This window comes from Ahaetulla prasina, chromosome 11 (genome assembly GCF_028640845.1).
Source record: "Ahaetulla prasina isolate Xishuangbanna chromosome 11, ASM2864084v1, whole genome shotgun sequence".
In the NCBI taxonomy this organism is placed as follows: domain Eukaryota; kingdom Metazoa; phylum Chordata; class Lepidosauria; order Squamata; family Colubridae; genus Ahaetulla; species Ahaetulla prasina.
In genome coordinates, this window is record NC_080549.1 from 2,191,912 (window position 1) to 2,219,652 (window position 27,741).

General features: G+C 43.0%; 1 protein-coding gene across 2 annotated transcripts; it reads left to right on the plus strand.

Moving 5' to 3' along the window:
* The first annotated feature begins 71 nt into the window (after positions 1–71).
* On the plus strand, positions 72–25,009 carry LOC131183925 (transmembrane 9 superfamily member 2-like). 2 transcript variants are annotated; one of them, XM_058154703.1, is made up of 17 exons: positions 72–439; positions 1,216–1,283; positions 1,410–1,503; positions 2,261–2,388; positions 2,603–2,732; positions 4,324–4,451; positions 6,827–6,938; positions 7,557–7,636; positions 10,281–10,389; positions 12,574–12,706; positions 13,450–13,569; positions 14,580–14,637; positions 15,836–15,995; positions 17,437–17,588; positions 17,694–17,805; positions 22,684–22,855; positions 24,353–25,009. In XM_058154703.1, exons 1-17 carry the CDS (start codon positions 272–274, stop codon positions 24,418–24,420), a joined length of 1,992 nt encoding a protein of 663 aa, XP_058010686.1. In that variant the 5' UTR covers positions 72–271; the 3' UTR covers positions 24,421–25,009. The 2 variants fall into 2 exon arrangements, with proteins under 2 accessions (XP_058010686.1, XP_058010685.1); XM_058154702.1 differs by lacking the exons at positions 22,684–22,855; positions 24,353–25,009 and adding exons at positions 20,392–20,563; positions 22,060–22,311 and having other exon boundaries at positions 73–439.
* The last annotated feature ends 2,732 nt before the right edge of the window (positions 25,010–27,741 follow it).

Sequence of the window (27,741 nt, forward strand, 5' to 3'; positions counted from 1 at the left end):
GGCGCCGCCTCTCGCCCTGCATCGAGCGCCGACCCGCCGAATCTGAACGGACCCTCGAAGCTGCCCTGACCCAAGATGGCGGCGCCGCGCTCGGGTCACGTGGGAAGCTGAGGCGAAGCGCTCCACCCAGGCCCGGCCGCGCTTCCTCAGTGCCGAGGCCGCCGCTGCCGCCGCTCCTGCCGGGCGATTGTGACGACGACGCCGCCGCCCTTGGAGCCCCCTCCGGCCCGCAGAGAGCCCCCTCCGTTGCCGCGAGCCAGGAAGCGCCACGATGGGGAGGCCGCGGCCTAGCCGCCTCTCCGTCCCGCTGCTACTGCTACTGCTGGTTTTGGGAGGCCGCGCAGGCCTCGGCGCCGCTTTCTACCTGCCCGGCTTGGCGCCCGTCAGCTTCTGCGAGCCCTCGGACACCAAGCAGGAGGGGCCCGCCGTCCGTTGTTCGGTGGGATGCCTGGCGGGACGGGATGGGGGGAAGCGGGGTATCCTCCTGAGGAGCCGGGACTACACCTCCCAGCATCCTCTGCGCGGCCCTGGGAGTTGTAGTTTCCCTGGGTGGGGGGCAGGTGCAGGTGTGTGTGTGTGGAAGGGTCTGTGTGTGTTTACACGACACGCTTCCTCGAGGGAGAACACGTGTCTCGCATTCACACGAATCCCCTCCCAGCCATCCAGGGGAACCCTTGAAGCGGGATGGGGTGGGAGGAAATTAATGTTACTAATTTATTGTTGTTTTCTCTTATTGTTTTTCATTTTTATATGGTGCTTTTATATTCCTGTAAGCCGCCTTGGGTCGCCCATGGGCGAGTAGGCGGCAATATAAATTTTCTAAATAAATAAATAAATTCTAGGTCTTAATTAGTCTAATCATCTAATTAGGCCTCTTGGGAGGGGTGGTCGTTGTGACCCATGAAAGTTTTCTCCCCCCCCCACCCCCTCATTAATTTTCACATGAGAAATCAGAGGGTCGTACCTGCAAAATGTCAGCCTTTTTTTTTGAACCCTGAATTTTGTGCAAGATGCAACACATCCTGCTTGGACTGGGGGTGTGTGGGGGGGGGTTTGGACTAGATGACCTATGAGATCCCTTCCAACTCTGTTAATTGGTTAAAATCCCCTTCTCCCCCTATTGCTGGTGAGTGAGTTCGGTGTTCATTTTGGTATTCAAGAAAGCGTAAGTTATGTTGCCGACTGTTTTAAAACAATGTCTCTCTTTAATCCTAGCCCAAAATTGAGCTGTTTGTAAACAGACTGGACTCGGTTGAATCTGTTTTACCGTATGAATATGACGCGTAAGTACACCTTGCATCTAGAAGGGGGCTGGGTACGGCTTTTGCAGCTGAGAGAAAAGAGATGGGAGGGTGATACTCCTAAGCATGATAATGTGAAGACTCAACCTTTTCTTTCTTCTTGCACAGTTTTGATTTTTGCAAAGACCAAACGGAAGAGAGACCTTCAGAAAACCTCGGACAAGTTCTGTTTGGCGAGAGGATAGCCTCTTCCCCTTACGAGGTGACCACAGACTTCTAAATGCTTTGGAGAAGCTTGTTTTGTGAGATCCTTACGGTGACGCGCGCTTGTTCCTGCTTTTGACAAAAGCTTCACGGAAATCATTTGGGGACACAGATGCTGAATGGCTGTTAGGAGAACGCATTTATGCAGAATATAAAGGACTATTTAGAAATTGTAGGCCAGCTCCGTTTCTTTCTGAATGGAGCTGACTCTTGGTCAGCTGAAAAGAATTTTCAGAGGCAGGCTAGAAAGAAGATACAATTATTGCAGAATCACTATTGCTCCTATGTGTTTCCCCCAAGGGCATATTGCTGGCGGCGGCTGCTATCGCTGGAAATAAAACACTCCTTGATAAATTTGTGGGGCAGAGGGAAAATGATAGGGTCTTGAATTTCCCGGCTTTCTTACTTCCAGCTTTTAATTCATTTGTCATTAGTTAATTTTATAAGGGCAAGAAGTTGCTTTCTATCTGTCTCCTGAATGATGCCAAATTGTCTGCCAGTTCCCTTCTAAGCAATATATTTTGAGTGTTGGAAAGAGAGAAAAGGAAAGAGGGAGAGAGGAAGAGGAAGAAAGTAAGGGAGCACTGAGCAGAAAATGAAATCCTGGGGAATTTTTAGATAAGTATTATAGGACACCTTTTAACCTCTGGCTGGACAAAATGATCATTTCAAAACCACAATCTTGCATGAGTGCCAGCTGAATCGTTTTAATGGTGTGGATCAAAACATTTGCATCTCTTTTGTCTCTGTGCCAGTTTACATTTAAAAAAGATGAAGAGTGCAAGAAAGTTTGCGTGAAATCTTACGACCCAGAGAAGCCAGAGGACAAAAACAAACTGGATTTTTTGAAGAAGGGGATGCAGTTGAATTACCAGCATCACTGGTGAGGAGAACATGTTCTTTAAAAATCACTGATCTGTGTAGGGAAGAATTAACTGTTGTCCAGCCGTGTTCTAAAAATAGAAAGATGAAGACCATGGAAGAAGCGGTGTTAGTCTTCCCATTAAGAGTGCAAATGTTTGAAGGCTATTTTAAAAGCCTTATAAATGCCATGCTATTTATAAATATAGAATTATACAAATGTTTTTCTTATTCAGGATTATAGATAACATGCCCGTGACTTGGTGTTACAATGTGGAAGACAACCTTAAATACTGTAATCCTGGATTTCCAGTTGGGTGTTACATTGCATCAGACGGCCGGATAAAAGATTTCTGTATAATGAGTGTAAGTGATCAAGGGTTTATTTCTCTTAAATTGATTTCAAGAACGATCAGAAACTGGTACAAACAGTAGTTTTGTGCATGGTTTGGGCTTGGAATATTAGTCATTCTAGCAAATTCTAGTTTATTAAGTAATTGAAATGAAAGTCTATATCAAGACTGCCCAACCTTGGCAACTTTAAGACCTTGTAGACTTCAACTCCCAGAATTCCCTAGCCAACCATGCCTAGTGAATAGAATAGAATAGAACTGAACTGAACTGAACTGAATTGAATTGAATTTTTTATTGGCCAAGTGTGATTGGACACACAAGGCATTTGTCTTGAAGCATACGCTCTCAGTATACATAAAAGAAAAGATACATTTGTTAAGAATCATAAGGTGCAACATTTAATGACAGTCAAAGGGTACAAATGAGCAATCAGGAAACTATCAGTATCAATATAAATCGTAAGGATACAAGCAGCAAAGTTACAGTCATACAGTCATAAGTGGAAGGAGATGGGTGATGGGAATGATGAGAAGATTAATAATAGTGCAGACTTGACAATGTTGAGGGAATTATTTGTTTAGCAGAGTGATGGCGTTCAGGAAAAAACTGTTCTTGTGTCTAGTTGTTTTGGTGTGCAGTGCTCTATAGCGTCGTTTTGAGGATAGGAGTTGAAGCAATTTATATCCAGGATGTGAGGGGTCTAGATATTTTCACAGCCCCCTTTTTGACTCGTGCAGTATACAGGTCCTCAGTGGAAGGCAGGTTGGTAGCCATTGTTTTTTCTAGCAACCTGTGTGGTTCACAATTCCTCCTAGGCCTAGCAGATTTCTAACGTGCTGTTGCTGATGCCACCATGCAGGTATAGTATGTTAGCCAGATATTTACCAAGATCCCATGTCGGGGACTGAAATTTATATGCGTGCTGGCTGGGGAATTCTGGGAGTTGAAGTTTACGCATCTTAAAAGGGTCAAGGTTGAGAAACGCTACCCAAGCCTGAATTCACTTCAGAAAACAAACAATCCTTTAGTGCTGGGCATTTTGGAAATATTGAGATGCTGCTCTTTAGCCAGCAAACGGGCGTGCTGAAAGGCAGGTTTTTAAAACAAGAGATTTACAAATTGCATGGGGAAGGAAGACATACCATATTCAAAATGGATTTTTATTCAGGTTTTTTTTTCCCCACAGTAAATGCATACAGATACATGCACGAATGAGCTATTGCAAGCTTATATGAGCCCCAAGCACTGTCCTATACATCTTTGTTCTTGGGGAAAGGGCTTCATCAGGAAATTTATGCAATCTTTAGTGTTTGTAAATCAGCAAATTTTCAGAGTATCTGGCTCCGTTCTTTTGTTTATGACACACATTTGGTATGGCCAACAGTTTTTGGTGGGTAGGGGTGTGTCTGGGGCTTGCCATGTGTGTTCGGCTTGATCTCTGGGTGTTATGTGAATTTCGTTGTACGGGTATACTGTGTATGTACGTACAATGACAATAAACTTTATATATACATTTGGTACGGCCAACAGCATTGGCTGTGGCTGTTGCTATCTTCCCCCCTCCAGTTTTAGAAGTATTTCATGGTGTCTTAATATCTTTCAGGATGAATTCAACAAGAAGAACACCTTCTACCTCTTCAATCACGTCGACATTACAATCACCTACCATAGTGGCAAAGACGAGAGCTGGCCTGGAGCAAGGCTCGTTGCAGCTCAGCTGGAGCCCAAGAGGTAATAGCAATAGCACTTAGATTTATATACCGCTTTGCATTTCTTTATGGGTGGTTCTCTGGGCGGTTTACAAAGTCAGCCTATTTGTCCCCAACAATCTGGGTCCTCCTTTTACTGACCTCGGAAGATTAGAAGGCCGAGTCTGCCTTGAGACAATGAGACTTGAACTGCTGACAGTAGGCAGTCAACAGAATTAGCCTGCAATACTGCATTCTAACCACTGGGCCACCACGGTAAACTGCTCACTCGCTAATCATAGTAGGTATCACTTTCGAGGCACAAAATAACTAAGTAACTATAAGTGATGATTATCATTTGTAGCTTTTATGTACACTGAGAGCTTATGCACTGAAGACAAATTACTTGTGTGTCCAATCACACTTGACCAACAAAGAATTCTATTCTGTTCTGTTCTGTCCTGTCCTGTCCTGTCCTGTCCTGTCCTGTCCTGTCCTGTCCTGTCCTGTCCTATCCTATCCTATCCTATCCTATCCTATCTTATCTGTAGTCTATAGACTACAGACTACAGACTATAGACTAATTCCTATGGTTCTAATTCTGTTCTATTCTATAGTCTAATCCTAATTCTAATCTAATTCTACATTCTAATTCTAATGTTTCTAATTCTAATTCTGTTCTATTCTCTTCTAATTCTAATTAATTCTAATGCTAATGTTTTTAATTATAATTCTATTCTAATTCTAATAGCATTCCTTTTACTAAGATATTTTTTAAAAATAATCCACTCATTCAGTATTGGGGAGAAGAAAAAGAAGGCCAAACCGGTTCTTAGCACTTTCTTAAAAACCTGTTGGTGTGCCGCTTTCTTCTAAACTGGCAACCCTCCAGAGTGTGTGTGTGTGTGTGTGTGCGTGTGTATTTTGCAGGCAGGACATCAACTTCTGCTGATTGATCGGAAGCCTTTAAAGGTGGCAAGTGAAACCGATCAGTGTTCCTGACCTTAACCGGTGACCCTTGAAGTCTGGATAATACAGAGATCGTGATATGCTGGATTTATTTTATCTAGTCAATTTATCGAGCCGCCCTGGGCAGGAACAAAATCAGGCAGCGCACAATTGGCCTTTGTGTGTGTGATTGTGTACTCCACAAGAGGGCGGAGTAGGCACGGTCAAGTCCTTTGAATGGCTTTCGACCGGCTTTCCTGTCGCCTCCGCCCATCTCTTGTTCCTTTGCAGGAGGAGAAGGAGGAGGGCATCTAATTGATGCTTTGTCCTCACATGTTTACGAACTCCTATTTTTCCTGTCATCCCCCCCCATCAAAAAAAAAATAATAATTCCAAAGTCTGAAGCTACTACAAGAAAATAATCTGAGATGATTTGAAAATTGGGAGTGGGGGAATGCTCACTGTTGTGATTGCTTCAAACTTTTTTGGGGGGTGGGGTGGCGTGGGGGTGGCCCAGAAATGCTTGAGCAGAATCATGTTTTATAATGGAAAGAGAAGATGGTGTGCTGTTGTTTTAATACAGCTGGTTCTCGAGTTTGACTTCCGCTGCAAAAGTTTCATAAAGAAATTTGCCTTCAGAAGTCGTGGTTGCTTAATCCCTGGAGGCTTTCAAGAAGAGATAGGACATTCATTTGTCAGAAATGATATAGCATCTCCTGCTTGAGCAGTGGGGTTGGACTAGATGACCTCCAAGGTCCCTTCCAACTCTGTTATTCTGTTATAAAGGTGTACCCTTATCTTAGCGATGGCTAGGTTGCTGAGCTGATCAAAACTAGGATATAGAATAGAGTATTCTTTATTGGCCAAGTGTGATTTGACACCCAAGGGATTTGTCTCCGGTGCATAAGCTCTCAGTGTACATACAAAGAGCAAAGTGATAAATCATAAGATATAGTCCACAAAATGATAGTCATTAGATACCAATAGGAGTAGGTGATAGGAAGGATGAGACAGATAATAATAATAATACAGTCCTACTCTGTGGTTAGCTTAGGAATAAGACTATTTGAGTATTTTCCAACACTTCATTCACTAGCATTATTCTTTATCAATATATTGCAGAATAATCTTCTGTTCCTTGCCTGTTTGAACTGTTTATTGTCTTCTTTTGAATCTTAAAATAAGATTCTCAAGACTGGGCTACAGTATATTGATCGCTTAGAATAGAATGTAATGTATAAAATGCCTGTCTATGATTTTTCCATTATCTTGGAACCGCGAATCTTGGCTTAACAACCTGTTTATGATTATTACAAGATGCCGGACTGTAAAAAATGCTGTGCGTTACACGAGTAATATATGAAGTAGTCCTAGATCTTAAGTAAGAGGTTTTGATTTTTAAAAACCGGAACACATTTGAAGGAAAGTCTCTAGATCATTCTGGAAATACGTATATATTTATCTTTGCAGCTACAAGCATACAGATATAAACAATTTATCCTGTAAGGGTCCCCCTATGGAAATTCCTGCAGAATTTAATAGCAAACTGGATGTGATCTATACATACTCCGTGAAATTTGAAGTAAGTATAACTTGTAGACTTATAACCGCATCCATTTTAATGATTCAAGTTTTCCGATCTTGGTCGTTAATGGACTGATAATATGTACTGAACCTCACAATAAGCTTTTTAATTTGTGTGTGTGTATTTTAAAACCTTATGGTGCTAAGTATAAACAGTATTACCAAAAGGCACACCCTACAAATATTGTTCATATTTTCTCAAATATATTTTCCACAATTGGGCTATGTACTATGTATTGCACAATTCTTCCAGTGCCCTGGCACATAAGAATTGAGCATTTCTCCTCAATTATTTTTGGCAGTTCTTCTCTGTGCAGTTATACAACTTCTTGAAACGTTAAATCACATTTTTTTTTCAACCTACGCCCATCACACAGCAACCCCAAGCCAAGGTTGAGGGTTTGTTTTTTTTCTTAAGAGGTCAAGAAAGTGGTTTGTTACCCAACTGCGTATAAATCATGTTTGTCCCTGACACGCTTTGGGAAATCGGGGGTCAGCGCAGCAGAGACGACCTGACATTTGAAGTCTTGCAATCACAAGAACGAAAGTTGTTGTAAAATTTGTTCTTTGGGAAGTGACATTTGTGATTCCGCTCCAATTTTTCCCCCCCACACAGGAGAACAACAATATAAAATGGGCATCCCGATGGGACTACATCTTGAAATCCATGCCTCACACCAACATTCAGTGGTTCAGGTAAGACAGCAGCCCCCCCAACCTTTGGGGCACCATGAACCGGTTTCGTGGAGAGAGATTTTTTTTCCATGGACCGGAGGGGATGTCGTTTCTTGTGCTGCCTGCATCCCGTGGATGGGGCTTCGCTTGTTTGCACGGCCTGGTTTTGGGCATGCTACGACCTGGTGGCTGGTCCACAGACCAGGGGTTAGGGACCCCTGAAGTACCAATAGCAATGGCATTTAGACTTATATACCACTTCACAATGCTTTACAGCCCTCTCTAAGCGGTTTACAGAGTCAGCCTCTTGCCCCCAACAATCCGGATTCCCATTTTACCGACGGATGGAAGGCTGAATCAACCTTGGGCCAGTCAGGATCAAACTGCTGGCACTGGGCAGAGTTAGCCTGCAGTACTTTATTCTAACCATGGTGCTACCAGGAAAGAGAATGGGGAAGGGAATAAGAGAGGGAGGGAGGGAGGGAGGGAGGGAGGAAGGGAGGGAGGGAAGGAAGGAAGGAAGGAATAGCAATAGCACTTAGACTTATAGACCAATTGCTTATAAAAGCAATTTACAGAGTCAGCCTCTTGCCCCCAACAATCTGGATCCTCATTTTACTGACCTCAGAAGGATGGGAAGGCCGAGTCAATCTTGAGCTGGTCAGAATCGAACTGCCAAATTGCAATCAGCCAGCAGTCAGCGGAAGTAGCCTGCAGTACTGCACTCCAACCACTGCGCCACCATAGCTCTTACATGATGCATCTTAATAAGGGAACATGGAATAAATAAATAAATAAATAATAATAAAAAGATTGGAGTGCTCACCTTATACATGTAGTCCTCAACTCAACAACAGTTCGTTTAGTGACCGTTCAAAAGTTACAACGGCCCTGAAAAAAATTGACCCTTTTTCACAGCTACGACGTTTGCGGCATCCCTGTGATCAAAATCCGGACGCTTGGCATCTGCTTCATACTTGTGACCGTTGCTACGTCCCAAGGTCCTTGTGATCTCCTTTTGCGACCTGACAGGTCAATGGCAGTCCAGATTCACTTAACGGCATGTTACCAACTTAACTGTGGCAAGAAAGATCGTAAAATGAGACAAAACTCCCTTAACAAAGGTCTCACTTAACAACAGAAGTGTGGGGCTCAGTTGGGGGTGTCGTAATTGGAGGCCTGCCTGCATTTATTTGAGGAATTCTAGTGAAAAATAACTTTTTTTTAAAGCAGGGGACATTTCTTGTTTACTTTTATGGAGTCTTAGCCCCGTTTTTTCCCCTCCTGGGAGCCCCTCTTGAGTGTTCAGTTTCACTCAAGAAGGCGCCTTTTGAAGAAAATAGACTCGCCTTTATTGTGCTTTCTTTACGAGACTTTCTGAGATGTGACCGGCATTCTTTAGAAAAAAAGAAAAAGCCACATAGCCTGCTTAGGAACGTCCTCTCTTTTGCTCTTGAAGACGAAATGCAGCTAATATGGAGAGGGGGGGGGGAGAAATCTCTTTGCCTCTTTGCTTTGAAAGCAGATACGTAAAAAATCATTCAGGCCGGGCTGCAAATTCTTAAAAAACTTTTCAAAAACGCTATTGACGGATTTGAGACAAAGATGGATTCATCCAAACAACAACAAAAACATCACCATTTTGAGTTTATTGCACTCCCCAAAGAATTTCAGGCTGAAGGTACACATTCCACCCTGAAAATCCTGAGCCTGGTTGTTGTGGTCTTTTTTTCCATCATATTGTTCTCCTCTCGGTTTTACAGGTCGTCCTCGACTTAGGACCGCCATTGGGATTACAATTTCCCTTGCTAAGCAACGGGGTGTTAAGGGAGTCGCCCCAGATTTCACAACCCTTTTCTGCCACGACTGTTAAGTGAGTTGGTGTCTTTAAGCGAATCTCACTGTTGCTAAGCGAAGCCAGGTCTCTCTCTCCCCCCCCCCCCCACCACTATTGACTTTGCTTGTTAGAAACCGGCTGGGAAAGGCGCAGGTGTGATCACATGACCCAGGGATGCCGCAATGGTCACAAACACAACTGCCAAGCGCCCAAATTTTGATCACGAGGAACTGTGCTTTGCGAGAATCATCAGAAGTCATCTTTTCCCAGTGCTGTTCAAACAGTTGTTAAACGGATGGCCATAAGTCGTACAATCTCTCTTGACATTTTTATGACTACCGTACTTTTTGGAGCGGGAGTCTCCAACCTTAGCAACTTTTAAGACTTGTGGAATTCAACTCTCAGAGTTCCTCAGCCAGCAAAGCTCTGGGAGTTGAAGTCCACAAGTTTTAAAGTTGCCAAGGTTGGAGACTCCAGTTTTGGAGTATAAGACACACTCCCCCCCCCCACCTCTAAAAGAGGGTGGAAATGTTGGTGCGTCTTATGCACCAAATACAGCCATTTTTGGCCTCCCGAAACCCCGCAAAAACAGGACGCACAGAGGGCTTGGGAAGCCTGCAGAGTGCTCCTGAGAGTCGGGGAGGGCAAATACTATTTTTTCTTGTTTTCCTCTTCAAAATCTTGGCACGTCTTATACTCTGGTGCGTCTTATAGTCTGAAAAATACAGTAGTCCATCCTGAGCCATTTACTTCTCCTTGCCATCTTTAAATGCTGCGCACAGTGCCTGGAATTGGTTTTGAAGTCTGTTTTCCCTCTTTAACCCGCAGCATCATGAATTCCCTGGTGATCGTCCTCTTCTTATCCGGGATGGTCGCCATGATTCTCCTAAGGACCCTTCATAAAGACATCGCCAGATACAACAAGATCGATTCTTCGGTGAGTCAGCCCTCAAAATTAACAGAGAATCTTTAATTTAAAAACAAAAACAAAAACAAAAAACAACCACCAGTAAAATTAGCAGCTTCAGAACCTTGATGGCTATTGGAAAGGGGCAGCCTCCATCAATTGAAAGGTTGGCTTCTTCTAATGAACCGAGAGAAGGCAGAATACCTGACCCATCTGCCATTGCTTTCATGCTCCTTAAGATATCTGGCTTGTGCTTTGACACTAAACCACGATTAAAAGCGGCCAGTTGGGTTCACACTCAAACCAGCCCCCACTGCGTAGTGGATGGAAAATCTGTACAGTATTTCTAGAGCTGACACTTTTCTTGGTGAATCTCTCCTCTCTTCCCCCCCTCCCCTTTTCTTTCTTTCTTTCTAATTTGCTCGACTGTTTGCTAGGAAGCCCCAGGTGGTCCGATTGTGAAAACAGTTCCTGCAGCTGATTTAGTGAAGAACTGTTAAAACTGAAACCCAATAGTCCATATTTACTTAACTAATTAAAATGAAAGTCTGCAAAAAAAAAAAAAAGCCGAGTTTTCATCAATGGTCACTTGGAGGTAATGAGTAGGCTCATAGAAACCCTGCTTCCCTAAATTGGAGAGTGCCTGGCTTCCTGTGAAAGAAATCAAAAGCTCCACTGTAGTTAACAATTTGATTTCTTTCCTCCCTCCTTAGTGCAGCCACATTTCCAGCGCAGGCTAGAACGTAGCTTCCAATTTCTAGGAAAAAACGGAAGCATTTTTTTTTGCGAATCGAATAGCAATAGCAATAGGAATTGAGAATAGGAATTGAAAATAGGAATAGGAATTGAGAATAGAATAGAATAGAATAGAATAGAATAGAACAGAACAGAACAGAATTAGCAATAGTAATAGCAGTAGGAATTGAGAATAGGAATAGGAATTCAAAATAGAATAGAATAGCAATAGCAATAGAGAATAGGAATTGAGAATAAAATAGAATAGAACTGTGACGGCGAACCTATGGTATGCGTGCCAGAGGTGGCACACAGAGATTTCTCTGCTGGCATGCACGTTGTTGCCCCGGTCAGATCTCCGTGGCATTTCTTTTGTGAGCTTCTGTTTCCCTGCAAATGACGAAACAGAAGCTCATGAAAGAAAAAGATTTTATGTCTTGCCGCACATGTCCATACAGACACGTGCACCTTTCAGTTTGGGCGTGCATGTGCATGCAGTTTGGGCACTCGGTGTGTAAAAGGTTCGCCATCACTGGAATAGAATATAGAGTTGAGTAAAATAGAGTAGGATAGGATAGGATAGGATAGAATAGAATAGAATAGAATAGAATAGAATAGAATAGAATAGAATAGAATAGAATAATAACTTTATTTTCACTCTGAATCTACACTAATCAGCATATATTAAAGTGAAATTTCATTGCATACCTCTCAAAGGGTCACCACCTCCAATAGATACTACATAATATAACAGAATAAATAAATAAATGAACAAATACAGATAAATACAGAGTCTGATTCAGATGCACACGTGTACATGGCGAGGAAAATGAATCTTGTGAGTTTACCAGAGGGATGACCTAGGGAAGAAAGCTCTTATAGGATCTGGAAGCCCTGCTGGAAATACTTCGAATCAAACTGCATCACAATCAAGATGCCGGGGACAAAACCATTCGTAAAATAGAAGCGGGGTTACTTCAGCGATAGCTGTATGGGCTAGGTGGCGTTTAGCATTTCGGCTTGAAATCGTGTTTTCCATCTAGTGAATAGAATTCTGTTGTTTTTAATGTGGGGAGAGAGCAGGAAAATAGGGCACACAGGTGCATCTTCAGATCTGAAACGATTTGGATAATAAAAAATACATTAAATGCTGTTGTCATACATAGATCACATTCACCACAGTCGTTTGCATAATATCCACGAACTTAGCCTTTGAGCTGAGTTAATGCTTGTTCCAAACATAAGCAAACCTTAATAAATCTGCGTTTTCTGTGTCCCTGCCCCCCCCTTTCCCTTCTCGGCTCGCCTTTGGGGAGTTGTAAAATTGGCATGTTAATGATGCCGATGAAATTAGACCCTTTTAGTAACGACTCCCCACTGCCCCTGCCGAAGATAATCAGGCAGGCAAAGCAACTTTCACGTCTGGCGTGTGCTAATTCCCTGTTGCGTGGGGCTCATCTAATCAAGATGTTATTACAGGAAGATGCACAGGAGGAGTTTGGGTGGAAGTTGGTCCACGGAGATGTGTTCAGGCCGCCCCGGAAAGGCATGCTGCTCTCCGTCTTCCTAGGGCAAGGGACGCAGATTTTTATCATGACGTTCATTACTTTGTGTAAGTGTTGCTTGATGGGCTAAAAGGAGGGGTGGTGGTGTCGCAATGCTAGCAAAAATGTTGAACAGGGGTTGGTAGAAAACTGCCATCTGCATCTGCCAGCCCAGTTAGATTAAACCAATTTTTTTTTCTTTTAATAACCCTGCAATTCCTTGCACCTGGGTGAAATCGGGGCGACTGAATGGAGCTGAGCGTTTGCTGGCCAGATGCCCTTCCTGACGCCTACATGCAACTCACAGCAGATTTTTTTTTCCCCTTTGTGCCCAGAGAGAGAAATCTTTGCTGTTTACCTAGGATCGAATTCACAACCTCGAGGCCAGCGCTCCACCTCTAGGCCACCACACTGCTCTCTTAGATTAAACCCAATAATAATCAGAATCCAACAACAAATAAATAAATCAACCTTCAGAAATAATTACAGAGTTGGTTGCTGAATCTTGAGAGAGTTTTGGCAACTTTACTCCAAAGCTCGGAATGAACTCCTCAGCTTCTTTGGGAAGGGTGGGGGAAGATTATTCCGGGCCTATATAGGGGAGGCAGGAGTGTCCAACCTTGGCAAGACTTGTGAACTTCAACTCCAAGAATTCCCCAGCCAGGCTAAGATGGACTTCTTCAAACGCTGAAGAATGTTTTCCAATCGGTGCAGTTGACCTGTAGCCAGAAGGAGTTCTGTAAGAAAAAGGATGCCCGAATGACGTGGAATCTCGCTTCTCCCAACACTTCCTTGTTTGCCTTCCTTCCAGTCCTTGCCTGCCTCGGTTTCCTCTCACCAGCCAACCGAGGGGCTTTGATGACATGCGCGGTGGTGCTCTGGGTTTTGCTGGGGACCCCAGCGGGCTACGTATCTGCTCGGATGTACAAAAGTGAGTACCGGTATGTTGTGTGTTTTGGCCACAGCTGCATAAGAGGTAGAGAATTGTGAGGGATGGAGTCATTCCACATTCTTCCTTGAACTTCCTTGGCTAAACCTGAAGGATCATCTCTTGCTGGTCACGTCTACCTGATCCACCAGAGCGGAGACTCAAGGAATGCTGCAGGTCCCATCCCCTAGGGAGATAAATCTGGTGGGATCCAGAAGAAGGGCCTTCTCCGTGGTGGCTTCCTCTCTCTGGAACATTATTCCCCCAGAGATTAGAATGGCCTCCACTCTTAACACTCTTCCAGAAGGCACTGAAGACCTGGCTCTGCCAGCAGGCCTGGGGAACCCTGAGAGGGATGGAGGCCCATTAAATGGCTTGGATGATGTGTTGTTGCCGGGGTGGGGGTGTTATTATATTATTTTATTAATTTATTATGTGATTATTCTTTTTTATTAGTTTTACTGTCTTATATATGAAGTTTTTATATTCCTGTAAGCTGCCTTGATTCTCCACGTGTGAATAGGCAATATAAATTTCCTAAAATAAATAAACCTCCACAGCAGGGGTATCCGACCTTGGCAATTTTTTAAGACTTGTTCACTTCAACTCCCAGAATTCCCTGTGGCTGGCTGGAGAATTCTGGGTGTTGAAATCCATAAGTCTTAAAGCTGCCAAGGTTGGGCACCGCTGCTTTTACAGTTTGCATCACTGCTAGTAATCATCTCAGGTCTAATGAAGACAGGAAGCGGCTGGAGCCACTTCATGAAGATCCGAGAAAAAACAACTCACCTTTGCAGTAATTGTGTTCTCTTTTATCAGGTTGGTTTAAAAACATAAGAGGCTTTAAAAAAAACTGCCAGTAAGATGACACAGAGAGATAAGGTGGCAGCCAGATTTAAAAACCTGACTGCCATTAAGCAAAATAAAAGTGTTTTTTTTAAAATTTTTCCAGAGATGATAAACAATGGGCGATAACAGAAGTGATCAATGGTGCTGTTTCTTTTCTTTCTTAGCATTTAGGGGTGAAAAATGGAAGACCAATGTGTTGCTGACGGCTCTCTTCTGCCCCGGGTTAGTAATCACATCCCCTTTTTGATAAATAGAATATATTTTTGTCCTTAAACACGAGTTAATAAGCAAAAAGGCTATATGAACACGGGTAATTTATGGTTGATGAGAAGTGAAATGTTTTCATGGGGGGAAAAAAAACCCCAAGAAAATCCAGTTGCTTTTCGGAAAAAGCACCCTTGAGACAACCATGACTTGGATGATTGTGAATCTCCATAGAGTAGAGTAGAGTAGAGAGTAGATTAGATTAGATTAGAATTCTTTATTGGCCAAGTGTGACTGAACACACAAGGAAGTTGTCTTTGGTGCATAAGCTCTCATTGTACAAAAAAACCAACAAGATACATTGTCAAGAATCATAAGGTACAGCATTTTTTTTTTAAATTTACATTTATATCCCGCCCTTCTCCGAAGACTCAGGGTGGCTTACAGTGTGTAAGGCAATAGTCTCATTCTATTTGTATATTTACAAAGTCAACTTATTGCCCCCCCAACAATCTGGGTCCTCATTTTACCTACCTTATAAAGGATGGAAGGCTGAGTCAACCTTGGGCCTGGTGGGACTCGAGCCTGCAGTAATTGCAGGCTGCTGTGTTTTAATAACAGGCTATCTTACAGCCTGAGCCACCACGGCCCTTAATGATAGTCATAGGGTACAAATAAGCAATCAACTCATACTAGGAAACAATATAAATCGTAAGGATACAAGCAACAAGGCTACAGTCATGCAGTTGTAAGTGGGAGGAGACGGCTGATAGAAACGATGAGGAGATTATTAGTAATAGTAATGCAGCCTTAGTGAATTATTTGCTTAGCAGAGTGATGGCGTTTGGGAAAAAAACTGTTCTTGTGTCTAGTTGTTCTGGTGCGCAGTGCTCTATAGCGTCGTTTTGAGGGCAGGAGTTGAAACAGTTTATGTCCAGGGTGTGAGGGGGGTGTAAATATTTTCACAGCCCTCTTTTTGACTCGTGCAGTATACAGGTCTTCCATGGAAGGCAGGTTGGTAGCCATTGTTTTTTCTGCAGTTCAATAATTCCTCTGTAGAACTGTATCAGCAACTTACTACGGTTTGGTGTTCACCATGGTTTTTTTCTGTGCCTGAGAATTCTCCACATCCTTCCAAGATGCTCCTGAACGGAACCCTAACATTTTGTGCTAACCCTGGCCTTCCTTGGGGTGTCTTCTCCTTCTGCTCCCCCAGAATCGTGTTTGCTGACTTCTTCATTATGAACCTTATCCTGTGGGTGAAGGGGTCTTCAGCTGCAATTCCTTTTGGGACCCTGGTGGCGATCTTAGCCATGTGGTTTGGAATATCCGTCCCGCTCACCTTCATTGGCGCCTATTTTGGGTTCAAGGAGAAGGCAAGTGAGAAATAAAACATGCCATTTTAGTCTTTTCGAGAAGCCTCACCGAATTCTTTTTCTGAATTTGGAACATTCACTGGTTTGAATCCAGAGAATTTGGGAGGGATGTTTCTGTGCGTAGTCATGGGCTGCCTAGTGCAACCCTATTTTAGGGTGAGGTGGTGTTGTCGCAGTATCCATCTTCAACCTGGGGCCCTCCAGTTTTTAGGGGTCCCGAGTTGGGAAAAGGAGAAGAGAAATACAGCGATCGCAATAACATTTAGACTTACATACCGCTTCACAGTGCTTTTACCGCCATCTCTAAGCGGTTTACAGAGTCAGCCTCTTGCCCCACACAATCTGGGTCCTCATTTTACTGACCTCGGAAGGATGGAAGGCTGAGTCAACCTTGAGCCTATTGAGAGTCGAACTGCCAAATTGCAGTCAGCTGGCAGTCAGCAGAAGTAGCCTGCAATACTGCACTCTAACCACTGCACCACCGTGGCTCCTACAATATTTTCATGTAGCAATGGAAAAAAACCAGATCTTGAATTTCAGCTGATTATTCAGGGATTTTGCAAATGACTCTTCACAATTAGGGAATTTGTCGGGGGTGGGGGATTTTAGGCCAGGCACATTTTTCCTCTCTGTTAAGAATAGCTTTTTCTGTGCTAGGCTGAAATACTTAGTTTGCACTTCTTAAGAACAAATCAGTATTGTTTTTAGTTTTTTTTTCTGGTAAGATTCCCAACCCCCCAATTTTCCCACTTGGTTGCTTTTTGGTTCCAGGGCAGGATGGGCAACTCTAGACTTTACCACCTGTGGACAGTGATGGGATTCCAATTTTTTTACTACCTGTTCTGTGAGCGTGGCTTGGTGGATGTGGCAGGGGAAGGATACCGTAACATCTCCATTTCCTCCCCACTCCAGGGGAAGGATACTGTAAAATCCCCATTCCTTCCCCACTCCAGGGAAGGATACTGCAAAATCCCCATTCCCACCCCACTCCAAGGGAAGGATTCTGTAAAATCCCCATTTCCTCTCAATCAGCTGGGACTTGGGAGGCAGAGAATAGATGGAGGGGCGGGGCCAGTCAGAATTTTTACTACTGGTTCTCCGAACTCAAAATTTCCACTACTGATTTTCCAGAACTGGTCAGAACCTGCTGAAACCCATCTCTGCTTGTGGACTTCAATTCCCAGAATTCCACGGTGGCTCAGGAATGGTGGGAGTTGAAGTCCACAGGTTGCAAAGGTGTCCTGGTTTGCGACTCGGCTTTCCTAACCGTTGAGTTGGCTCAGACCTCCGTTTGCAATCCATACGCACACATGTGTACACACACACACACACACACACACACACACACACACACTAAGAATATTATCATTGCAAGACGTAAGAGTTAATTAGAGCGGAGGGAAAGCCTGCTCTAATTAACCGCCTGAATTGCTTTCCTCAGCCCCTCGAGCACCCCGTGCGAACGAACCAGATTCCTCGCCAGATCCCCGAACAATCCTTTTTCACTAAGCCTCTGCCGGGCATCATCATGGGTGGCATCCTGCCCTTCGGGTGCATCTTCATCCAGCTCTTTTTCATCCTGAACAGCATTTGGTGAGTTGTTTTCCCCCTTTTCCATGCTCCGAATCTGCCCTTAAGAAGGAGAATCGATGTGGTTACAGGCTGACCCAAATACCTCTTTTTTTTTCCCCATCTCAGGTCTCACCAAATGTACTACATGTTTGGCTTCTTGTTCTTAGTCTTTATCATCCTCCTGATTACCTGTTCGGAGGCCACCGTCCTGCTTTGTTACTTTCACCTGTGTGCTGAGGTAAGCAGAAAAATCAGTTCGCATCTCAGGTGCGTGTGTTTATTTGTTTATTTACTTTATTAAGTTGCATCCCATCTTTATTATTTTGAAAATAACTCAAGGGAGCAAACATATCCAACACACTGTCATGTCCCACTCCTCCGCTGATGGCCGGGTCAGGGAAATCCGAATCAGGTGTGCCTCTGCAGCTCTGCCAAAGTCCTAGCAAAGTTCTCAAGGCAGGCAGGAGACCAGGAAGTGACTTCAGCAAGATAAAGTAGACTTTGCCTGACTCAGAGAATGCCAGAAAGCAGAGCCTTTATATAGGCCATGGGGTGTGGCTCCATGACTCAGCACTTATCCAGGCCTGCCCCTCCCTTCCTTCTGTTGACGCCGCCTATCAATTCTCCTGAAGCGAGGGTCACTCCAGTCTGCAGCTGTTGGTAATTGACCTTCCTCAGACTCACATGCTGTGGGGGAGGGGGAGGGGTCTAGTTGCTCCATTTGCCTGGGCATGGAGCCAGGGCTGGGGGCTGGAAGCTGGAAGCATTTCTTCTTCCTCGGCCTGTCTGGGCATGGAGCCAGGGCTGGGGCCGGGAGGCATGCTAGGACATTCCTCAGCATTCGGAAGCAGATAAGACGGGCCCGGCTGCGGGGAAAGCGGACGAGGCACAACACACACCTTCTTCTTATTTTCCCTGCAACAACAACCCTGTGAGGTGGGTTGGGCTTATAGAGAGAGAGAGAGAGAGACTGGTCCAAAGTCACCAATTGGCTTTTGCACCTAAGGCGGGATTAGAACTCATCATCTCCTGGTGATTGGCTTAAAGTCACCCAGCCGGTTTTCACACCTAAGGTGAGACTAGAACTCACCATCTCCTAGTTGGCTCAAAGTCACCCAGCTGGTTTTCATGCCTAGGGTGAGACTAGAACTCACAATCTCCTGGTGATTGGCCGAAAGTCACCCAGCCTAAGGTGAGACTAGAACTTACCATTTCCTAGTGATTGGCCCAAAGTCACCCAGCCAGCTTTCATGGGTAACTCCCGGCCTCCCACTTTCTAGCCCAGTGCCTTAACCACTAGCCCAAACTGGCTCTCTGCATTGTTAGAGCAGAACTGGTAATTCTGGCGGCTCCTTCTGCATGAAGCTGCGTCAGACGGATTCGTGGGTGTCTGGGCTGCCAGTGGGTGAGGCCCCGTTCCCTGGAATGAGAAGCTGGTGACACATTGTCTGCAACGCCAGGAGTCCCTTCCCCATAATAAGCATCTGGGGATCTGCAACTGTTTTAAGAGTGGCAATAAAGGAAAATACTTACACATGGTGGCAAAAGGCCAAGAGAAGGCAAACCAGAATGTTTTTCTATTTGCTGTTGCCAGCCCGAGAGCCTGTGACCGTTCCCATTGCCCAGCTGGCCTTCTCGGCGTCCCTTCATTAAAAAAATGCATCTGCCAGCCAGATGGAGCATAAAAAACAGGGCTGGTCCCCCAACGTGCATTTGCTAGGATGTTTTTTTTGAGGGGTTTTATGCCCAGCTAAACAACCCTATTAAAATGTGGAGCCGACATACCAGTCCTAACTGCATAGAGCAGGAATTAAAAAATGTGGTGCACAATTGCTTCTCTCCCTGTCCCTTTAATTGCAGAATAAGGGTGGGGGGGGAGGCAAAGATTTAGGGAATGTGCCAGGATTAACTTGGAAATCAGAAGGATCGATCGATCAGAGGTTGGGTCAATTACAGTAGTGGCCAAAATTGTGGAAACCTTTTGGGAAAAAGTGTATTTTTGATGGCTAATAACACTACTTTTTTTTTTGGAGTTTCAAGATAATCCTCTTCCACTGCTGGAATGGCCTGGGAATAGCCCAGACCTTAACCCAATTGGAAACCTATGGAGCCGACTAAAGAAACTGGTTAGTCAGAAGCGACCCAGCAATAAAACCCAGTTAATAGAAGCCATCATTCAATCTTGGTTTCACATGATAGCAGCTGCAGAACTAAAAGACTTAGTTCACTCCATGGGATGATGTTGTAAGGCCGCAATTCATGCTAAAGCTTACCCAACTAAGTATGAACTAACGTGATAATTTTTGTATATTTTGTTTTTTCTACGTGTTTCACTTTTCTTCTTTATACTGTAACCGCTATTCTAATAGTAAATCCTTCATAAAAGTTATTGTGTTACATTCTTGATTAAATTATCTTCCCACTGATATATAATTTTATGGTACTACTCCAAAAAAAAGTGCGGTTATTAGCTAGTTTTAGAAAATACACTTTTCCCAAAAGGTTTCCACAATTTTGGCCACTACTGTATATCACCGTGCTATAGTGCAAAATTCATTCCAGAGACATAGGGAGGCCTGTAAGAGAGGCAGCGAAAGACAGTTAGGTTTTCTGGGGACAAATTTTTACAAACGTTCTCCAGATGTTGGTGCAAGAAATTCATAAAATAATTAGCTTCCTTTTCTCGTTTTGCGTCAGGTCCCAGTTGGTGGATTTTGGAATTCTAATTAAAAACAACTATCTACTCCCTGGCTCTTAACCTCAGGGGATTTTTCCCCCCTGCCTCATACATATTTGCTCTTCAGCTTCTCTGTTGTGTTCCTAGGATTATCACTGGTGGTGGAGATCATTCCTGACCAGCAGCTTCACCGCCGTTTATCTGTTCATCTACGCCATCCATTATTTCTTCTCAAAACTCCAGATTACTGGTATTGCTAGCACCATCCTGTACTTTGGGTATACTATGATCATGGTCTTGATATTCTTCCTGTTCACAGGTGAGTCCATTCTGATGTGACCCAAACCACTCCTGTTTGGGGGGGGAAAAAATCCAACAATAACAAGGCAAACTTTGCTCTTTAGCCAAGATTTGTATGGGTTTCTTTTGGGTTTTTTGCATCCAAGAAAACAAAACCCGCTTTGAACCCGGACGATAAATTGCTTTAAAATCCGGTACATCAGATGTGCCGATGGCTTTCCAGACTGGCTGTAATTAGAGAAGCAGCTTCTGTAAATATGTTCCTTAGAAATGAGGATTTCTCTTTGTTGAGACTGGACGCCACTGCTGTTTGCATCACCAGGATAACTTGTGAGATCAGTGTGCGATGCCTTGGGGCACATCATCCTCTGATTAACTTTCTATTGAATAATCACTTTTCCCAGACTCCGGAGGAAAAAAATTAGGCGCTTAACCAAGCAGCAGTTTTCTCCCGTTCCTTAAATAGGGAACATCTGGAGAAGCTAGTCATTCATCCATCCTACAGGTATTCCTCAGCTTTATGACCACACTTGAAGTCCACACATCTCAAAGGGGCCAAGTTTGATCCAACTGTACTTTGTACAGGTAGACGTACAATCAAAATTGAGCTCCGAATTTATGTTGCTAAGCAAAACATTCATTAAGCAAGTTTTGCTCCCTTTTACGTTCTTTATTGCCACGGCGGTTGTTCAGTTAGCAACATGGTTGTTAAGTGAACCTGGCTTCCCCCTTGACTTTGCCTATCAGAAGATCCCAAAAGGACCTGACATACTGCAACTGTCATAAGTACAAGCCAGTTGCCAAGCCTCTGGATTTTTTTTTTTTTTATTAAAGAGTTTTACAAAGAATTTATTCAATATATCCCACTCCCCTCCCCCCACCCATCTTCACCCACCCACCCACCCGGACTTCCCAGAGCAAAATACAGAGTATAAGATCTAACAATCATAAGCTAAAGTACACTAATTATGCATAAATTTCCCATCTCTCCCCTATAACCTCAACTCTCCTTCTCCATAATAAAGAAAAAAAAAGGGAATGTTCATTCCAAGCCACTGGATTTTGATCACGTGACCAGGGGGGCACTGCAACCGCTGTGTGAAAAATGGTCATTGTAACTTCAAACAGTCACTAAGTGAACTATTGTAAATTGAGGAATATTTTATATATATAAGTACTAAATGCATGAGCAATGGCATCTGGGTATCATTGATTTTAATACATAATAATAGTGGTAATATTGATAATCTTAGTTGTATTAATACTCACACAATTGTAGTAATATTATAAATGTTAGAATTGAAGTTATTAACATGTTCGTATTTGCTCCACCGTGTGTATATAATCCTTCACCATTTAATTATTCAATATTTTAATACACAATACTAATAACAATAGTAATATTATTTAAGTATTTAATATTATTATTTAACCTAATCAATCTTACTTAAAAGATTTAACCCTCTTCGTGTCTTCCTTTTTATTAAAAAAAAGAGATGTATTGATGTTTTGCAGGAACAATCGGTTTCTTCGCTTGCTTCTGGTTCGTCAGTAAGATTTACAGTGTGGTGAAAGTAGACTGAAGAATCCCAGGTCTTGCTTTTGAACCCGCTTCTTGAGTTGCCGGAGACCCAAGGCATTAACCATGTACAAAAGACACAAAAACATTTCATCTTCAAATAGTTAAGATATACCCAGAGCTTCTATCTTGGCATCCAAAAGGCAGGTTTTAAATGGAATGGACGTAAGTAGCGTGGATCCTTCCAAAAAAAAGTACGGTTATTAGCTAGTTTTAGAAAATAAACATTTCCCAAACGGTTTTCACAATTTTGCCCACTGCTGTATATCACCGTGCTATAGTGCAAAATTCATTCCAGAGACATAGGGAGGCCTGTAAGAGAGGCAGAGAAAGACAGTTAGGTTTTCTGGGGACAAATTTTTACAAACGTTCTCCAGATGTTGGTGCAAGAAATTCATAAAATAATTAGCTTCCTTTTCTCGTTTTGCGTCAGGTCCCAGTTGGTGGATTTTGGAATTCTAATTAAAAACAACTATCTACTCCCTGGCTCTTAACCTCAGGGGATTTTTCCCCCCTGCCTCATACATATTTGCTCTTCAGCTTCTCTGTTGTGTTCCTAGGATTATCACTGGTGGTGGAGATCATTCCTGACCAGCAGCTTCACCGCCGTTTATCTCTTCATCTACGCCATCCATTATTTCTTCTCAAAACTCCAGATTACTGGTATTGCTAGCACCATCCTGTACTTCGGGTATACTATGATCATGGTCTTGATATTCTTCCTGTTCACAGGTGAGTCCATTCTGATGTGACCCAAACCACTCCTGTTTGGGGGGGGAAAAAATCCAACAATAACAAGGCAAACTTTGCTCTTTAGCCAAGATTTGTATGGGTTTCTTTTGGGTTTTTTGCATCCAAGAAAACAAAACCCGCTTTGAACCCGGACGATAAATTGCTTTAAAATCCGGTACATCAGATGTGCCGATGGCTTTCCAGACTGGCTGTAATTAGAGAAGCAGCTTCTGTAAATATGTTCCTTAGAAATGAGGATTTCTCTTTGTTGAGACTGGACGCCACTGCTGTTTGCATCACCAGGATAACTTGTGAGATCAGTGTGCGATGCCTTGGGGCACATTGTCCTCTGATTAACTTTCTATTGAATAATCACTTTTCCCAGACTCCGGAGGAAAAAAATTAGGCGCTTAACCAAGCAGCAGTTTTCTCCCGTTCCTTAAATAGGGAACATCTGGAGAAGCTAGTCATTCATCCATCCTACAGGTATTCCTCAGCTTTATGACCACACTTGAAGTCCACCCATCTCAAAGGGGCCAAGTTTGATCCAACTGTACTTTGTACAGGTAGACACGTACAATCAAAATTGAGCTCCGAATTTATGTTGCTAAGCGAAACATTCGTTAAGCAAGTTTTGCTCCCTTTTACGTTCTTTATTGCCACGGCGGTTGTTCAGTTAGCAACATGGTTGTTAAGTGAACCTGGCTTCCCCCTTGACTTTGCCTATCAGAAGATCCCAAAAGGACCTGACATACTGCAACTGTCATAAGTACAAGCCAGTTGCCAAGCCTCTGGATTTTATTTTTTTTTATTAAAGAGTTTTACAAAGAATTTATTCAATATATCCCACTCCCCTCCCCCCACCCATCTTCACCCACCCACCCACCCGGACTTCCCAGAGCAAAATACAGAGTATAAGATCTAACAATCATAAGCTAAAGTACACTAATTATGCATAAATTTCCCATCTCTCCCCTATAACCTCAACTCTCCTTCTCCATAATAAAGAGAAAAAAAGGGAATGTTCATTCCAAGCCACTGGATTTTGATCACGTGACCAGGGGGGCACTGCAACCGCTGTGTGAAAAATGGTCATTGTAACTTCAAACAGTCACTAAGTGAACTATTGTAAATTGAGGAATATTTTATATATATAAGTACTAAATGCATGAGCAATGGCATCTGGGTATCATTGATTTTAATACATAATAATAGTGGTAATATTGATAATCTTAGTTGTATTAATACTCACACAATTGTAGTAATATTATAAATGTTAGAATTGAAGTTATTAACATGTCCGTATTTGCTCCACCGTGTATATAATCCTTCACCATTTAATTATTCAATATTTTAATACACAATACTAATAACAATAGTAATATTATTTAAGTATTTAATATTATTATTTAACCTAATTAATCTTACTTAAAAGATTTAACCCTCTTCGTGTCTTCCTTTTTATTAAAAAAAAAGAGATGTATTGATGTTTTGCAGGAACAATCGGTTTCTTCGCTTGCTTCTGGTTCGTCAGTAAGATTTACAGTGTGGTGAAAGTAGACTGAAGAATCCCAGGTCTTGCTTTTGAACCCGCTTCTTGAGTTGCCGGAGACCCAAGGCATTAACCATGTACAAAAGACACAAAAGCATTTCATCTTTAAATAGTTAAGATATACCCAGAGCTTCTATCTTGGCATCCAAAAGGCAGGTTTTAAATGGAATGGACGTAAGTAGCGTGGATCCTTCCGAAAAAAAATGACATGCTTTTTTCCCCCAAACACTTCATCCAGATATATATATATATTTTGTTGGCTGGTTAGTTGGTTGGTTTGGTTTGCTTGAAAAAGACCCAACATCGATTTAATAACAAAAGCCAAACGCATTATGTTCAACACTCGGCTCTCCCGATGGAGAATTCTCGTAAATCTTTTATTTTCTACATGGTTAATTGATTATTTTGTCACGGAAGAGGGGCTGTCCGGTTTACAAAAAAAAAAAAAAGGTGACTTAAAAATCAATTTTGGATCTCTTTCGCCGTTGGCTGTCACCTGATTCAAGAGGACAGCCGTTCAATGTCTAGTGCAGATTTCTGAGGGGTGGGAGGAAAAAACCGAACATTTCCTCTGTTTTAAATAAAACGACCCAATTCCAGCAGCCTGGCGTGTTTCTATTTCATCCATTGATGATTGATAGTGTCAAATTCAAGACATGGAATTTACTGACTCAGACAGTGGGTATTCCTGTCCCCTATTGGTTGTACTGGTCAAGAGAGATTTTGGAATTTTTTCCCATTCACGGAAGGCACTGTCTTGCTGAGTAGTACCGTGGTCTTTGGCTTACAACCAAAATCGAGCCCAGAGTTATAGCTGTCAATCATTGCTGTCACAAGTTGAGGCATCGTAACCCGTATTCAGTGGTGGGACTTGAATAACTTAACAAACGGTTCTCAGGCTGGGTAGGCGTGGCCGGTTGGTCATGTGACTGGGTGGGTGACATCACTCATCAAACCCAGCCCTGCTTCCTGGCCACTCACCTCAAAGGCAGAGGTAGGATTCAACCCGTTGGGGCTAATCTCACCACTGGTTGGCCCCGCCCCCACTTGTTTTTTGGGCCGTTTTTGGCCAGTTTTCAGGTCTTTTTTTTTTTTTTTGCTGTTTTTCAGGCCAAAAACAGCCTGAAAATGGCCTGGAAAAGAGGCTGAAAAATGAGTGAGGGCAGGGCCAGCCAGTGGTGGGATTTAGCGGTTCGCCGAACTGCGCAGAATCTTAACTACCAGTTCGTCTGAACTGGTGCGAACTGGCAGCAACCCACCTCTGCCCGTATTTGCATTTGAGTTTTTCATGTGCTTCCTTGCCTCCAGGTGAAGAGGAGAGTTTTTAGTTCACAAATAAAAAGCGAATCTCCGTGTCGCGGGATAATGTTCCAGGATCCAATCTGGGTCGGTTACCGGGACTGGAGGTTTTGTCTTCTGAGCTTTCGGACTTGTGCTGGAGCCCATTCTCGGAGAATTTCTCTCTAGCCTCTTTTAGGTCTTTTTTTGTCTTTTCTTTAAATAGTTCGAAATAAGAACTATTTGAGCACAAACCTTACTCCTGACACATGGTGAATGTTGGACCGCAGATGGTCAACCTTGAGTGAGGGAGTTTTGCTGCTATTTATACTTGGCAAACTTGTATTTTCTTCTTTTTATGCTGCCGCCTTTTAGCTGTTTTGAGTGGGTGGGCAGACAGTACAAGCTGTGTGCAGTACTGTATATTGAATACAGTGATGCCTTGTTAAGGTCTCCAGGCATTCTCTTTTAACCCGAGTCCTTATTTTTACTATTTTATTAAAATAAATGTTGAAAATCACCTCGCTTTGAACTCATCGTAATGTCAGAGCAAAATCCATGCAAAAATTTTCATGTATTCTCAGATTATTATTATTTTTTTCCCCAGCAAATAAGACCAGAAATTTCTGCTCAATTGAAATGAGAATCTAACCTTAACAATAGATAATATTCTGTGTAAATGTAAGGATGGTATATTTGGAAAAGCAAGTCTCAAGTCCTTCCTCCACACTGCCAAGGAGATTCTTCTGGCAGCCCCTCCAATATCTGAACACGGCTATCACGTCCGTCCGTCCCCCCAGTCCTTTTCATTAAACTAGACATACCCAATTCCTGCAAACGTTTTTCCGTATGTTTTAGCCTCCTTTAATCATCTTTGTTGCTCTTCTCTCTAAGACTTGTGGACTTATTAATGTTGCCAGGCTGGCTGGGAAATTCTGCGAGCTGAAGCCCACAGGTCTTAAAAGTTGCCAAGGTTGGACAGGCGATGTGGGGGCTACAATTTCTGAAAAAACAACGGGACCAATAAATTACCAGCTTAGCTTTGATAGTATCATTTTTCTACAACTTGATTCTTAAGGTGATTTTAAAAAAACAAATAGAAAATACCATTTTTGTCGATGCTTGGATTCCATTTATGAGCTTATCTGCTCATTATTTGCTATTCCCCAAGATGTTAAAAAAAAAAAAAAAGTAGATATACCATTTCTGCCCCATAAAATGCGCATGGCATTTTAACAATGGCTCCACGGGCTTTCAATATATCAAGAGGCCTGTCGACAAGCAACGCAAGAGGGAAAAGTAAAAACAAAACACAAAAATATGGCCAACCCGCACAACGGATTAATCTTGTGGTTTTACGGCTAGAAAAAAGCCACCTAAGGGCCTCTCTGCCCTACCCCGAGGCTTATAAATCTTGAGTTTGCAGTGTGGCCAGCCAGAACTTCTAAGTGTTTTTTCTCCGGTTACAAACAGATAATAAATTACGTTGTTACTAGAGGTCTCTGTATTAACATTCTGGCACCAGCTGCTCAGAAAATCGTGTTTCACAACCTCAGAAAGTCTTCCAACCATCACCATCTCAGGCTGCTCCTTAGGATGGCCAAAACTGGTCTGCGTGGACCTCCGATTAGTATGCAAGTAAATGTTTCATTTACCCGTATTTTTCAGAGTATAAGAGGCACCTTAGTTTTTGGGGAGGAAAATAAGAAAAAAGCTGATTGGCAGGTGGATGGGCCCCCCAGAATACCTCCAATCAGCTGTTCCCAGAGGTGAATTTTAGCAACAGGTTCCTTGGTTGGGAGCTCTGTGCCTTGCTTTTTTTGGCTTTTTTTTCTGCCTCTGAAAGCCTCCAAAACAGAACTTCAGAAAAAAAAGCCTCTGAAGCTCTGTTTGTGGGCTTCTTTTCTGAAGCTTCTTTCAGCCTCTAAAACCTCAGTTTGAGAACCTGGGTCAGGCTACATTCGGAGTATAAGACGCACCCGGATTTTCACCTTTTTTTGCGGAAAAAGGTGCGCCTTATACTCCAAAAAATACGGTATTTTTTTAGCTTAAAAAA

Bases quoted from the DNA above. Each gene is read 5' to 3' on its own strand.
- LOC131183925 (XM_058154703.1), top strand. From the start codon at position 272: ATGGGGAGGCCGCGGCCTAGCCGCCTCTCCGTCCCGCTGCTACTGCTA. The intron at 1,284-1,409 runs GTAAGTACACCT...CTTCTTGCACAG, and splicing joins TTACCGTATGAATATGACGC to TTTTGATTTTTGCAAAGACC. The intron at 13,570-14,579 runs GTGAGTACCGGT...TTTCTTTCTTAG, and splicing joins ATCTGCTCGGATGTACAAAA to CATTTAGGGGTGAAAAATGG.